Source organism: Apodemus sylvaticus, chromosome 3 (assembly GCF_947179515.1).
Source record: "Apodemus sylvaticus chromosome 3, mApoSyl1.1, whole genome shotgun sequence".
NCBI lineage: Eukaryota > Metazoa > Chordata > Mammalia > Rodentia > Muridae > Apodemus > Apodemus sylvaticus.
Window position 1 is genome coordinate 5042655 of NC_067474.1, and position 14631 is coordinate 5057285.

General features: G+C 40.6%; 1 protein-coding gene across 9 annotated transcripts in view; it reads left to right on the top strand.

Annotated features, from left to right (window-relative positions):
- Stau2 (staufen double-stranded RNA binding protein 2) overlaps positions 1-14631 on the top strand; it is a 274556-nt gene that overhangs the window by 105040 nt on the left and 154885 nt on the right. For all 9 annotated transcript variants that reach the window (XM_052175921.1, XM_052175917.1, XM_052175919.1 and 6 more), the window contains 3 exons: positions 2696-2855; positions 5314-5421; positions 7916-8128. In XM_052175921.1, coding sequence (XP_052031881.1) covers positions 2696-2855; positions 5314-5421; positions 7916-8128 — 481 coding nt within the window. The remainder of the gene's footprint in view (positions 1-2695; positions 2856-5313; positions 5422-7915; positions 8129-14631) is intronic.

Below are 14631 nucleotides of genomic sequence, written 5' to 3' on the forward strand. Positions count from 1 at the left end.
CAACCATTGAAAGCATGTTGTGACCTCACGTTGGGGCGTTACTTGGTCATCCAATATTTATCTACCACATGCCAGTCCTTGGGCTCAGTGACAAAATAGAAAAAGAAAAGAACAGGGCCTCAGTTGGACTTTGGCGTAGAAACATTTTCCAGCACTGGAATACTTTTTAACTTAATTTTTAACATTACAATTACAAATCTATTATTCCACCAAAATTGATTCTGTTCATAGTGCTGAATTGCTCAGGTCAGTGATCATACAGTTTAGACGTCATTTAGACGTCTCATTAGTTTGCCTGTGAGCTTTGGCTGTACTCACAGGCTCCTCCTCTAACACACCCTCTCCACATTTCCAGACCTGTCCTCTGGTCTTTCTGTTGTCTCTGAATCCCACAGCACTCTTATTTTTCTTGTACATTTAAATACAGTCTTTGCATTGATTATTCACAAATTCTATCTTCACTGTCTCATACCTTTTCCTTAGAGCCCAAACTCATAAATATGGTTGCCCACCTGACATACCTGCTTGAAGGTCTTCTCTAATAGTTTTAAGTTTCCAAAGCAATGCTGCTCATGTCCACCCAGCACTGGCATCCCTTGTTTAGTCTTTTTCTCTTTCAGTGGGTACTCTTCTAAAGCTCTAAGATAATCCTTGAACCATGTCTTAGATTTCCTAGGCAGTTTTGTTTCCAACTCTCACATAGAATTTAGGGACTACCCAGCTAAGGCACTGCCTGTCCCTCCTGAGGCTTATCTCAGTGCTGTCTGAGCTCAGAGCTCCCCAGCTCTTTCCTTCAGACTGCCCTCAGCATAGCACATGGTCTTTCAAACTGTGGTTTAGATGGTGCTCTTTTCTGCTCAGAATGGCTATCCGTTTCTCGTAGGCTAAAAGTGAGGTCTGTGACGTGGTTTTAGGGAAGGCCTGCAGTCTGGTTGCCTCTTCCGCCTTCCTTGGCTCCCCTCCCTCATGGGCCCCTTCTTTACTTGAGCTTATCTGTGGGCCTCTGCACTTGCTGTCCTGTGTGCCTCACACGCACCAGCCCAGATCCTTGCATGATCTGGTTCCTTACTTATTTCGTGTCTTTACAGAGTTGTCATGTTCTCAGTGAAACCTTCCTTGGCCACCTTATCTAGACAGCTCCTGATAGTTCTGAACCCATCCTCCTCTCATTTGCATATATTTCTCCCACAATAGTTATTCTATGTACATTTCTTACTGTTTGTCTTCCCTACTATATCGTTTGTTTGTTTTTACAATATTCTGTCATAAAAGACATTCTGTAGGTAATTGTTGAATTGATAGATTTTTATCATATAGCCTTGTTATTAACATTTCTTTTAGCTGTGCTCTGTCTTCTCCCAGCCTCTTAACCTCTCAGCTGCATGGCGCTAGTTTCCTACTTACACTTATCCCTGGCTCATTAAACACAAACCTTGGGTAGGTTTTTCAACCCTGAGCATATTTTGCTATGCTATTTCTGATGCAGTCTAGAAATGATATGGTCAAGGGGTGTGGCTCTGGGTTGTTTTCTCTTCCAGTTAAAGAAAGGCAGGAGAATCTGAAGCTCAGCAGACAGCAACAGACAGACCTCAGGCACCACACTCAGAATTAGCAGTTCAGAAAGGTCTTTCCTGGGTGAACAAGCAGACATGTGGCTGACACACAGACAGATCCTATTCACAGTAACGGGGGCACTCAGGAAGAAGAAACATCCAGTTTCTTTTCAAAGAAGAAAGCCTCCCTACTCTAGGGTTGGTCAGTGTGAAGGAAGTTGTTGTTTGTTAGCCCAGAACTGTGTGTGACCTGACCAGGTCTTGAACTTGTTGAGCCAGTCCATCCTCAGGGGCCTGCTGGTGGGAGGGAAGCCTATATAGCCTTTGTTTTAAGCTGGTGGGAGACAGAAGCCTACATAGCCTTTGTTTTAAGCTACTAGGCTTTTGGCTCAAGTCAGGAAGTTGAGGTAGAAGCTGGCCATCCTGAAATTGGCCACCATTATTCCCTAGCCATGGCCCCTCTCCCTATCTGTCTGCTTATGGGGGAGTCTGTTTAACTCTGGGTCCCAAACTTCCTATATAAGATTAACTTAAATACTGCTCAGCACCATATCAGAAATATGCATCAAACTAGTGAGAAGGCAGAATACAAGGACAAGTAGAACAGAGAACTCTAATTTCCCATTGTTGAGGATATAGGTTAGTCTATTGGTTATAGAAAATGGCATAGAGATTCTTCAAAAGCAGCATTATGAAAACCAACAAAACATATCAAACCTAGAAATAGAACTACCACACAATCCAGCAGATTCCTCAGTGGAACTGATTTCGAAGAGATATCTATAGTCACATACTACGGCTGTATTCATGGTCACCATGATTTGGAATCAATCTAGGTATCCACCAATGGACAAAGAGTTAAAGAAAATATGAATAACAATGGAATGATTCATTAAAAAGGATGAAATTGTTCCATATGCAACAACGGGGACAGAGCTGGAAGACATTATATTGGTGAAGTGAATCAGGCACAGAAAGAAAAGCACATGTTCTTACGTACACTTGGAAGCTAATCATTTGATCTTAAGGAATGTAGAGAGTGGAATAGAAGTGCTAACTTATTAAGTGAAATAATCTTATGGTCATAGGTCATTATAGAGTGCTTCTGAGCTATCACTAATGCTTGTGTTTTCTTTTTATAGGTATCATTGCCCAATGCCCAAGATCTTTTATGTTCAGTTAACTGTAGGAAATAATGAATTCTTTGGTGAAGGGAAGACTCGACAAGCTGCCAGACACAACGCTGCGATGAAAGCCCTGCAAGCCCTACAGAATGAACCAATTCCAGAAAAGTCTCCCCAGGTGTGGCACTGGTGCATGTGGCGGTCTCTCCTGTGCTACCTCAGGGAGGATTCTGAGCAGACAATAAACTAATCGTGTAAGGAAAGAAATGATCTGACCAGCCGAGGAAGGGGCATGGCCGTCGGCTCTCAGGTGCCTGTGGGTGTACCAGACTCACACATCCCTGCGGGGAGGCCCTGGCTCACCTGTGGAGGCCACTTGCTGGTAACATGGGACTTAGGAATTTGTGCATGAAGATGAAGGGTGACATTCACTTGCTTGCATTTAATGCACCTTGTATTGGACATAGATTACATTGTGCTAACTTGAGGTAAAGGAGTGTAGGCAAGCACCACAGCATATTTCAGCAGTGCAGGGAATTGAACCTAGAGCCTCATGCTTTAAAGATGAGCAGTGAGCCACATCCCTAGCCAGGGGTCAAGGAATATAAAGAGGAGGAGATTGAGAATTTGGTGTCCTACTTTAGTTTGCATAGTAGAATATTGAGGCTATTCTTGGGTGATTTTATCCTTTAAAAAAAAAAAGATTTATGTATGTGAGTACACTGTTGCTCTTTTCAGACACACCAGGAGAGGGAATTGGATCCCATTACAGATGGTTGTGAGCCATCATGTGATTGCTGGGAATTGAACTCAGAACCTCTGGAAGAACAGTCAGTGGTCTTACCTGCTGAGCCATCCCTCTAGCCCCGATTTTTACCCATTTCTGATTTTACTCATTCTTAAGATTTCATCTACTTTCTCCATGGAACTTCAATAATATCTCTAGTTCAGGCATTTCCTATGTCGTCAGTGTCTTGATCTCTTCTGCTTCAGTTACTCAAGCCTTACAGTTAGGCCTCCGGGATTGTCTGTTTTCCAAACTAGGTAGTCTTCGTTGTTTGAGATTTGTTATAATGGTGGACACATGTTTTTCTGCCGAACATGTTCATTGCAGCTATTACCTACTTCTTCTTTTTATTATTATTATTTTTTTATTCGATATACTTTTTATTTACATTTCAAATGATTTCCCCTTTTCTGCCGCCCCCCCCCCACTCCCTGAAGGTCACATAAGCCCCTTCCCTCCTCCTGTTTTCCCACCCACCCCTTCCCACTTCCCTGTTCTGGTTTTGCCTTATACTTGCCTTACACTGAGTCTTTCCAGAACCAGGGGCCACTCCTCCATTCTTCTTGTACCTCATTTGATATGTGGATTATGTTTTGGGTATTCCAGTTTTCCAGGCTAATATCCACTTATTAGTGAGTGCATACCATAATTGATTTTTTGAGACTTAGTATGATGTTCTCCAGCTCCATCCATTTGCCTAAGAATTTCATGAATTCATTGTTTCTAATGGCTGAATAGTACTCCATTGTGTAGATATACCACATTTTTTGCATCTATTCTTCTGTTGAGGGATACCTGGGTTCTTTCCAGCTTCTGGCTATTATAAATAGGGCTGCTATGAACATAGTGGAGCATGTATCCTTTTTACATGCTGGGGAATCCTCTGGGCATATGCCCAGGAGTGGTATAGCAGGATCTTTTGGAAGTGACGTGCCCAGTTTTCTGAGGAACCACCAGACTGATTTCCAGAGTGGTTGTACCAATTTGCAACCCCACCAGCAGTGGAGGAGTGTTCCTCTTCCTCCACATCCTCGCCAACACCTGTCTCCTGAGTTTTTAATCTTAGCCATTCTGACTGGTGTGAGGTGAAATCTCAGGGTTGTTTTGATTTGTATTTCCCTGATGACTTATGAAGTTGAGCATTTTTTAAGATGCTTCTCTGCCATCAGAAGTTCTTCAGGTGAAAATTCTTTGTTTAACTCCGTACCCCATTTTTAATAGGGTTATTTGGTTTTCTGGGGTCTAACTTCTTGAGTTCTTTGTATATATTGGATATTAGCTCTCTATCTGATGTAGGGCTGGTGAAGATCTTTTCCCAATTTGTTGGTTGCTGATTTGTCCTTTTGATGGTGTCCTTTGCTTTAGACATAAGCTTCTTGGTAGCAAGAACTGTCCTTTTATTTTCTTATCTCATGCATGCTTTGTTCAGCCCTCCAGAAGTATGTGTTAAAGACATGCCTCCATCCAGACACGGTTCTGATTTCTTGGTTTGTGTTCTGTACTGTCTGTTATGTCAGCCCATGGGTCATGTTAGAATCTTGGTTGTGGAGGCTCGCAGCTGCACACTCTAGTTGGAGAATTAGGTCTAGAGAATGAATGGCTGAGTAGAAGGTCCTGAAATTCAGCATTTGCTGCTTCTACTCCAAATAAAACAAAATAAAATTCAAAAGCCTATCAGTGTAGCCCTTGACCCTAAGAGTTCAGGAAAATCCACTGTCCATGCCCACATCAGCTACGTTAAACTTTGTAGCTAGGCCCAACTCATTGCGGAGCAGTGTGAGTGTTGTCTGGGTGTCTGGCTCCAATACTACCCTGTTTTTTGTTATTTGTTCTTTTTGTTTTTACTTAGAATGGTGAATCAGGAAAAGAAATGGATGATGATAAAGATGCAAATAAATCTGAAATAAGCTTAGTGTTTGAAATTGCGCTGAAGAGAAATATGCCCGTCAGTTTTGAGGTATGTGTACATGTGCTTTTCTTTGGTTATTTAAAGTGTTCCCTGGTACACTAGATTCCTGCATCAGGGGCACATGCTTCGTGTATTGCCGTGAAGTGATTTGTGCCTCAGAGAAATGGAAGCTACTGTAATGCTGTGAGTACTGTGGGTCTTCTTATCTTTTTGTACTAGGCCCCTTTTTATATGACGTTTCAATTTGGACTGTAAGATTTGTTTTCTGATCATAGTTTCTGTTAATCTATAGGATTTGGTGTTTTATTTATCATTAATTTGATCATATTTAATTCAAGTTGTGAACTGAGCTAGTGTTTTGTGATATGATGCTAACATTCAATTCCTTTTCATTGTATGGAGGTCAAACCATGTTTGACTTGTTTGGGGGAGATGCTGGGAGTTGCACGTGGGAGTTTGCCATGTGCTAAGCACAGACTCTAGGACAGAACTACCCTGCTCACCAGAGTATGTTTTAACATTAACTGACAAATCACTAAAAAGGAGTGAGATATCTTTCTACAACTAAATATGCACAAACTTAATATTTATAGAATTGTACAAAACTTTTTAAAAGAAAAAATCCTTAAAAATAATTTTATCAGATAAAAATAATTTTATATGCCTTCCATAGTAAGAGGTCACCAACTTTGAAGGTCATATGCAGAAAGGGAAGGAGGCGGGAACAAGCTCAGGGCCAGGGGAGGCTCTCCTGAGACTCCACAGCATTTCCGCAGTGGAGACCTCCTGCACTGTACTCGTCGAAAGGATTGCTGGACTGAGAAACTGCTTTCCTCATGAACACAGCTCTGACAGTCAGATTATCAACTTCTTGTCCTATAGCAGGTTGAAAGTAGCCAATGAGGAAGGTAGGGAGAGAAAGTATATGACAGCAGACTGATTCCAACACAAAATCGCTGGGGGACCTTGTGCGGAAGCCTCTCACCCCCTTGATAATCAGCGTGTGCAGTAGAAGTCACAGACAGTTTTTGCATATCTGCGTGTTATGTTAGAGTATTTGATGCTCATGCTGATGATCTAGCACAAGCACTTCCAGGCTAAACATGCAGTTCCCATGTTGGTTCACTGAATCCTGTTTTGTGTGTGTGAGGTTCATGTACAGTAGATCATTCCTTTCCTATTGGGAGGAGGGTGCCAAACTCAGGCATGGACTAGGGCCCTTTCTCTGCCTTACTTTTTGGGAAAAGGTCTCACATTGAACTCAGAGCGTGTCTAGGCCGGGTGGCCCATGAATGTTACATCTTGGTCTGACTCCACCTCACTCAGTGTTGGGTTTGCAGATTTGTGCAGCAGTGCTTTGTTCTTACCCGGATGATAGACATCTGAGCTCAGGTCCTCACTGCTTGTATAGCAGGTACCTCACTGCGCTGCTGAACCTATCTCTCTAGCCCAGGAAATTACTTTTGTAACTGATAGGCTTGTACACCAGAGTGTGAAAATGAACAGTTGGTGTTTAAATTGGTGAACTTAAGTTACTTGGAAAATATACTTAAGCTAACTCCTGATGGTGATTTATTGAGATACTGTATTTTTAAATTCCTTTTCCTAATTGGACTCGAATAGTAGAAGATAAAATTCTAATATAATAAGTGGTAAACTAAATCCTGTGGGTTCCTTAGGTCAGAATTTTAAAGGAAACTTGCATTTTGAGTATTCAGGACTTGACATCTATCTTTCCTCTATAAGCTGATATAATTTAAATGTAAGAACACATTGAATACTTAGGAATATTCTGGTTGAAGGTTCCATAATTCTTGAATTCCACAATTCACTGCAAACTTGCACATTTTTATAGTATACCGTCTAGATCACATCACCATAATCCCTAAGAGTTTGAATCCCATTATGAAAACAACCTTTCAGGTCTCTAGCAAGAAGTTAATTTTCATCTTTTTCCTGTTTTTGAAAATCTGTCACAAGAGGATGCTTTATAATTCAAATGTGTTTGAAAAATTTAAACATGTAAGCATAGACAAAAATACCACATAGTTTTTCTGCTCCATTATGATTGTATAGAATCCTAATCATATATGTGGTCCCATATGTGGTAATCATATAAGATGGACTGTTGTATGAAAAACTTTATCTTTGAAATGATAAAACATCATCTTTGGCTTCTGGTTTCTCACCCTGATAGGGAACAGATTAGATGTATATGTAGTAATATTATTTTTACTCTAGATCGCTTGTCTAGTATGGGGTCATAGCCAAGCTGGCATGTTCTGTGCTCTTACTTTGTGTTCTGTAAGACATGGGGGACCATGACTGACTGTAAATTACATGTTAGGATTTCCTTTACCTTTGGTTAATTTAGAATTAGAAATGTTCTTCATTAACATTACTGATATCATACCTTCAAAATAGCTGTCTTAAAGAGATACTGTAATTTTGGCATATTTCTCCAGACTAGAGAGGCTTTCAAGATTCATGTTGTTAATACAACTGTTGTCATGTTGATTAATATTTTGCTTGCATTTAATAGGTTATTAAAGAAAGTGGACCACCACATATGAAGAGTTTTGTTACCCGGGTGTCAGTGGGAGAATTTTCTGCAGAGGGAGAGGGAAACAGCAAAAAACTCTCCAAGAAGCGTGCTGCGACCTCTGTCCTACAGGAGCTGAGAAAGCTCCCGCCTCTTCCTGTGGTAGAGAAGCCAAAACTGTTTTTTAAAAAACGCCCTAAAACAATAGTAAAGGTAAGCATATACTTGTGACTCTCCATTTATTTTACATAATTACTATAGTAAAGGACCACAGCATGGTATCTTTGGTCAATGTAGATCACATGTGTGATTGTTTTCCTATAAGATCATAATATAGAGAAAAATTATATAACATTTTAATATACTTGTGTACATTTACATATATTTATATAATTTAAATATTGCAAACAGCACTGAGTTAGAATTGCCTTGAGTTTGCAATGAGTAGCATGCTGCAAAGCTTTGCAGCCTAGGAACAGCTGTTCTGCCACACAGCCGAAGTGTGTGGATATCATCTAGGTTTGTGTCAGTACACATTCTTGTGGGACAACATTTTCTCAGAATGACTCCGTTGTTAAGTGGCATGTGACGATAGTATAGTATACTGGCTCTAGGCTGTTGACACAGGTTTCTTAAGGTAGATCCCTCCTCTCCTTCCTGTCTTTGTCTGTCTCTTCTTCCCTTCCTCTCCCAACTGATTTTCTTCCTTGCTTCCTGTTGTAAATCAAGATGCAGATCGTGTGATGATAAATTAATAATTTTATTTCTTTATCTATTTGTGCTTCTTAACATCCATTTGTGTCTCCTTGAGTATAATTCACATCATGACCATGTAAAGTAGATGATATTATCCCTCATTTTATGTGGTGTGCATACATGTATGTGTGTGTGTTTACATGTATGTGGGCAAGTGTATATTGTGTCTGTATATTCAGGCCTCAGATTAACATTAGGTGTGCTTGATCATTCCCCATGTATTCTTTGAGGCAGGGACTCACAGTTGAATACAGAGCTTACAAATTCAGCTAGCCATCCTGCTCTGGGAATACCCAGTCTTTGTCCATCGCATACTAGGATTCTGGGCAGGCCACTGTGCCTCTAAGCACTTTTGTGGGTGACATAGACCTGACCTGCAGCCCTCACACACAGGAAGCAAGCATTTTATGCTCAGCTTTGCTTCCAGGCCCTATTCCTCACTTTCTAAGTAAGGCTTTATAAAGTATGCTCAAATAATTTGCTCACTGGAATTTGGCCATCGTGTGAAGGAACATGAACTCTTCCCACCCACAGTTTTAGCCATGCCAACTGCACTGTAATGTCTTAGGATACCATGAGCTGTAACAGGACAGAGGATGATAACATGTAATAACACTATCACGGATGGCAGCAACATCAAGTGGAAACTGTAAAGCACCCGTGTACCCGACTCTGTGCACTCTGTGTGTGCTTTGTGCTTAATCCTTAGGGGAGACCTCTGAGACCAACATATGTGTTTTGTTTTCCATTCATTCCCCCACCATCCCTGCAAAGAATTCAGAACACACAGCCTTTCAAGGTATTATAGCCATTTCTTTTATTGGGTCATATTTTATTTATATTAAAAAGGTAAAAAGAAGGCAAAGTTGGGAGTGGATGACTTGGCGTTTACTGTGTCAAGCACACAGATGCTCAGTGTGGAGGACGTGAATGGACGTGGAGGTTTGTACAGCTAAAGCAAACCTCAAACTGCTGCCGTTCAGTTCCTGGCACAGCTCACTTCTCACACACAGGCACATTGCACATATGAACCAAGGACTGCACAGAGTCATCAGTGAGTTTGAATTGTGCAGTGGCACACTTTGTATAATTTTACAGATCTTCACCTTCCCCACTGCTTTATTTGAAGATACATACATGTTTGCAGAAACGAATAACTACATATTCTTTTTTAATGACAACTTTGTTTTACTTAGAAGAAAATGCAAATTGTGCATTCTCTGAAACAGTATTACATGTTGTGTGTACGGTAGAGATAAATGGTATACATACATAGCACATGGGCCATTGATCATGAGCTGCAGTGGTTCTTATGTGTTCTAAGCACCTGGCCAGGGAGCAGCAGAGCTGCTAGTAATACAGGCTGTGCAGTCATTTTTGAATGTGACTTCCTGTTCTCAGCAAATTACATAGCATTGATATCCTTTCTTGCTTCATATGATTAAGTCTTACTGAACTGTACACAGAATGCATAAATAATTATGAAATATTTTTAAATTACTTATGTATTAATCAATCAAATATTAAGAAGGCATATTACTTGTCTACTCTAATCACTGTCTAGTCTAATGAATTTCACACTATTTATCAAAAAAACCTCTCTATAACAAACCCTGACACTACTATGGACGACAGGTCTCTAGCTTTTCTATGAAGGCAGAACAATACATTATATCAAAATGGTCACATAAGATTGATAATGATATCTATTAAATTTAGCTTAATCTTAATAAACTAAGAATATTATGTTGTTAAGCTAGACAAGATATATACGTTTCTAAAATGGTATATAATTCTAATTCCTGTGTTAGCTATAGCCACTGAAAAACTGTTGTTAAAATGTTATCTCCCAAGACCTAGGGATAGAAGAAACAGTGCTTTTAGTACGTAAGTATGTTATTGTGGAATGTTCTTCTGTTCATCATTTACATTTTTCTTTAAACTTGACTTCTTCAGAGAAAGCTCCTCTGAGCCACCCCTGCATTTTTTCACGCATACATCACACTTGGAATTACTTGTGCTATGTCTGTCTTATGTAAATAAAAACTTGGAGATTTTCTGAAATGTAGCCTACTTCTGTAGTCCTTGAGAAAGGACTGCTCATGTAATGAGCTGCAATCTAGATGGTTTTAAATGTAATTATATTGTAGGCCAATAGTTTGCCTGGAATATTATCTTGAGTTTTAATTATTTTCCTTATATACCTTACTCATCTGGGATGTATGATTCCTTATGTTCCACAGAGAAGTAAAGAAGATGTCTGTGATGAGTTAACTTCATTTTACTTAAAATAATAAAAATGGTTACATTGTCTTATTATCCCTAGTATTTTTGTGGTGTGTCATGCAGTCCTTCAGGGTAGGCATTTATATTTGAGGAACACAAGTTTCCACCCCAGAGTCAGGTTTCAGATACAGTTATTTCTACCTATAGTGTCCACTGGAAACTGGCTAACTGTGAACTTCTTTTAGATATAGAGATGATTTATGGAGTCACCCTTTTAATATGTACAGCTTATGAGGTGATATCTTTGGGTTTTTATCTGTTCTTTAATATAATTATCTTCTGTAAGATAAGATTTCAAAGGAGGCTTTCCAACAATGGAGAAAATGTTTTCTGGACAACTATTTCTAAGACTCTCCTTCCTGACTTTTAGGATAATCTGAAACTTTACATTTAAGGAACAACTGAACTGTCAAGGCCATAGTAGTTAATTTTAAACAAGAGACAAAGTCAAGCCACTAGCAGTCTTCTCAGATTTCTGACTTCACCTGATTGTATTTATGCTTTGGTTGATTGTCACTAAAACCTATATCACTAGCATTTCTTGGGAACATAGAGACATTCGTAGAAGAGCCTGGGATTTAATAGCAGTAGACATTACAGAAAATCTCTCACTGGAAACAGCTTTACTGGAGCATCTTCATGTGTGTGGTGGCAGCTTCTAAGTGCCACAGGTCACCTACAGCTTTCTAACCTTTTTATGAGACTTTGATCATTTCTTTTTCAGTTACCTTTTTCAAAAGTTTTTCCTTTATTTTTTGAGATTATGATATAATCATGTCATTTTCTCCTTCCCTTGGTCTCTCCATGCCCTCCCTTATGTGCTCCTTGTTCTTTTAAACCCAGGCCCTGTTGTTTCCATTAATTGCCATGTTTCTCCCTCAGCGTTCCCTAGTGGCCAGCAGTTCTTGTATAGGACTGAGACCTCGCGGGTGGGCATTTCTCCACCCACTCTCTCATGTCCGTTGATGTTGCCTTGCTCAGCTCATATTAGGCTGTGGTGGTGAGACTTTGTAGATATTGCTGCTGACATTGCTGGGAGACATTGCAAACTCCCTGGTCCCCTGGCTCTTACAGCCTTTCAGCCCCCTTTTCTGTAGTGTTCCCTGAGCCTCGGGTGCAAAAGTTGTTTTGTAGATCTGGGACTGGGCCCTACAACTCTGCATTTTCATTGGTTGTAGTTTTGTGTAAAGGCTTCCATCTGTTGCAAAGACAAGTTTTCTGGATGATGAGGAAGGACTACATTTACCTATGGGTATAAGGACAATATTTAGCATGTACTCAGGGAGTATGCTGATTCATTAAAGCATTGGTTATATTTTATTGTCCAAAAACTATGACTTCCCTAACTCTGGGTAGCTGGCTGCGTTTCCAATAACAGGCATGATTTCTCTCTTGTTGAACAGGCCGTTAGGTCCAACTAGAGAGCTATTGGTTACCTCCAAGTATGTGAGCCACTACTGCACCTCTAGGGTTATTGTGTTATGCTGGTATTTGATGTGCTTCATGGGCAGATAGTGGGGAGAGTTGTTGCTTGTCACCGCTGGAAACTTGCACGATGCTTTCTGGTCCTTAGGGAGAAGGCATTCATGTTAGTTCCTGCTCAGAGGCCTCTGAACCCTGTGTCTTCAATGCATGGTGGTGTCATCAGCAATAGGAACATACCTTCCACCTCTGGTTTGCAACCATAGGCAGTATCAATACTCTGTAACATTTTGGGAGTCTCTTTGACAACTATGAACAACTAAGAAAAGGGCTTCTTATGCCTGATACTAGGGATTTTGTTAGGTGATCTTTGCCTCATGCAAGAAACACTGTTAGCCTACAGGTGACAATTTCATTTAAACTATATATTTATTTATACATGGGCTCACATGTTCCATTGTTTTTGTTTCAGTTAATAGTATGATTTCTTATGATGTTTTAAGACATGATTACTATTAATTTAACTTTCCTTCCTTTTGTATTTAACTCCTTCCCCTTCATGCAATCTGATCACTCATACTCTGCAAATGACCGTTTATAATTTATTAGATCTGCAGATTTTGCTTATGGTAGTTAGACCCTTAGCAAGAGTTAACCATCCCCGTTGCTCTCATGTCAGCCTAATCATTGCAGTTGTAAGGTTTACAATCTTTTTAAAAACTTATTTTGTGTTTGTATGTGTACATTGTGTCATGTGTGTGGATGTCCGAGGACAACCTGAGGATTCCGTTCTTCTCCTCACTCCGTGCCCCCATAGTGACTGAGCTCAGGGCATCGCTCTGGTTTGGGCAGCAGGTACCTTACCACTGAGCCATCCTGCTGGCTCTGAGGTTTGTGCTCTTTTGTTCTTTTCCTAGTTTCTCCTTTACATTTAGTATTGTTCAGCTCAGTCTTTAGAGAAATGATTCCCAAGTTGTTTCTGTGTTCTCCTTCATGTGTTCCACATTATTGCTTAATAATTCACAGGTACCTCAAGTTCAGGGCCCACAATTTGTCATGTCATGTTCTATTGTATATCTTTAATCTTTCACAGTGTTCTTATAGTGGCTGGCAGCACCAACCATCTGACAGTGAGATTTCTTTTCATCATTACAATCATCAAATCCTCTTGATACCTCCCTTAAAAGTTTCTAGAGAACCCTTTCTAGCTCTCTCCATCCCTTTTGCTGTGCTTCTTGCTAGCATGTGCTTCATACTCAGGACTCCTTTTAGTTCAGGATTTCAAAGTCAGCCTGGGTAATGTAATGAGCTCCCCCTCTTAGACACACCGCCCCCTTGTCTCAAACAAGCGGCTGTTGTTCCCCTCCGCTCTTGGTTGGGATTCCTAATGTGATGAAACACTGTGATCAAAAGCAACCTGAGGAGGGAAGGGTTTACTTGGCTTACACTTCCGCATCTCAGCTCATCATCAAACGAAGTCAGGACAGGAACTCAAGCAGGGCAGGCACCTGGAGGCAGGAGCTGATGCAGAGGCCATGGAGGAGTGCTGCTTACAGGCTTGCTCTTCATGGCCTGCTCAGCCTGTTTTCTGATAGAACCCAGGAGCACCAGGCCAGGGCTGGTATCACCCACAGTGGCCTGGGCATCCCACTTCAATCACTAATTACAAAAATGCCCCACAGGGTTGCCCGCGGCTGGATTTTATGGAGGCATTTTCTTTATTGGACTTACTTCCTGTCCGATGACTTTGGTTGACATAAACCTATCCAGCACTCCTTCTTACCTATTGGCACTGTGAGACTTCTCTAACTCCCCAAGCTGGTGGCTATGTAATCATGTTTCACCATGGTTTTAGTTTGCCTTTGCAAAATTCAAATGAGGTTGACTAGTTATTTTTCCCACTTGCATTCTTGTGATACATCTATTCATCATTTTTTAACCTGGCTTCTTTTTCTTACTACATTTCAGGAGGTTCTAAAAGTATGTTTTGAAGACTGAATCCATCTTTTCACAGTTACGTATTGCACGCATCTGCTCACAGTTCATGTCATGTCCTGTACTTTCTTTCTGTCATTATTTGTGAACGGAGGGTGTGGTGCAGCCTCCCGCACTGCAGAGATCCCCCAGTTTTTAAAGCAGAAGCACCTCATCTCGACTCTCTGCATTTTACAGGTTTCTGTGACAAATCTTTCTCATGACTGGTTTATCTTTTTCAGTCAGTTTTGCTAGACTGGGAATGTGGTAGAGGACCA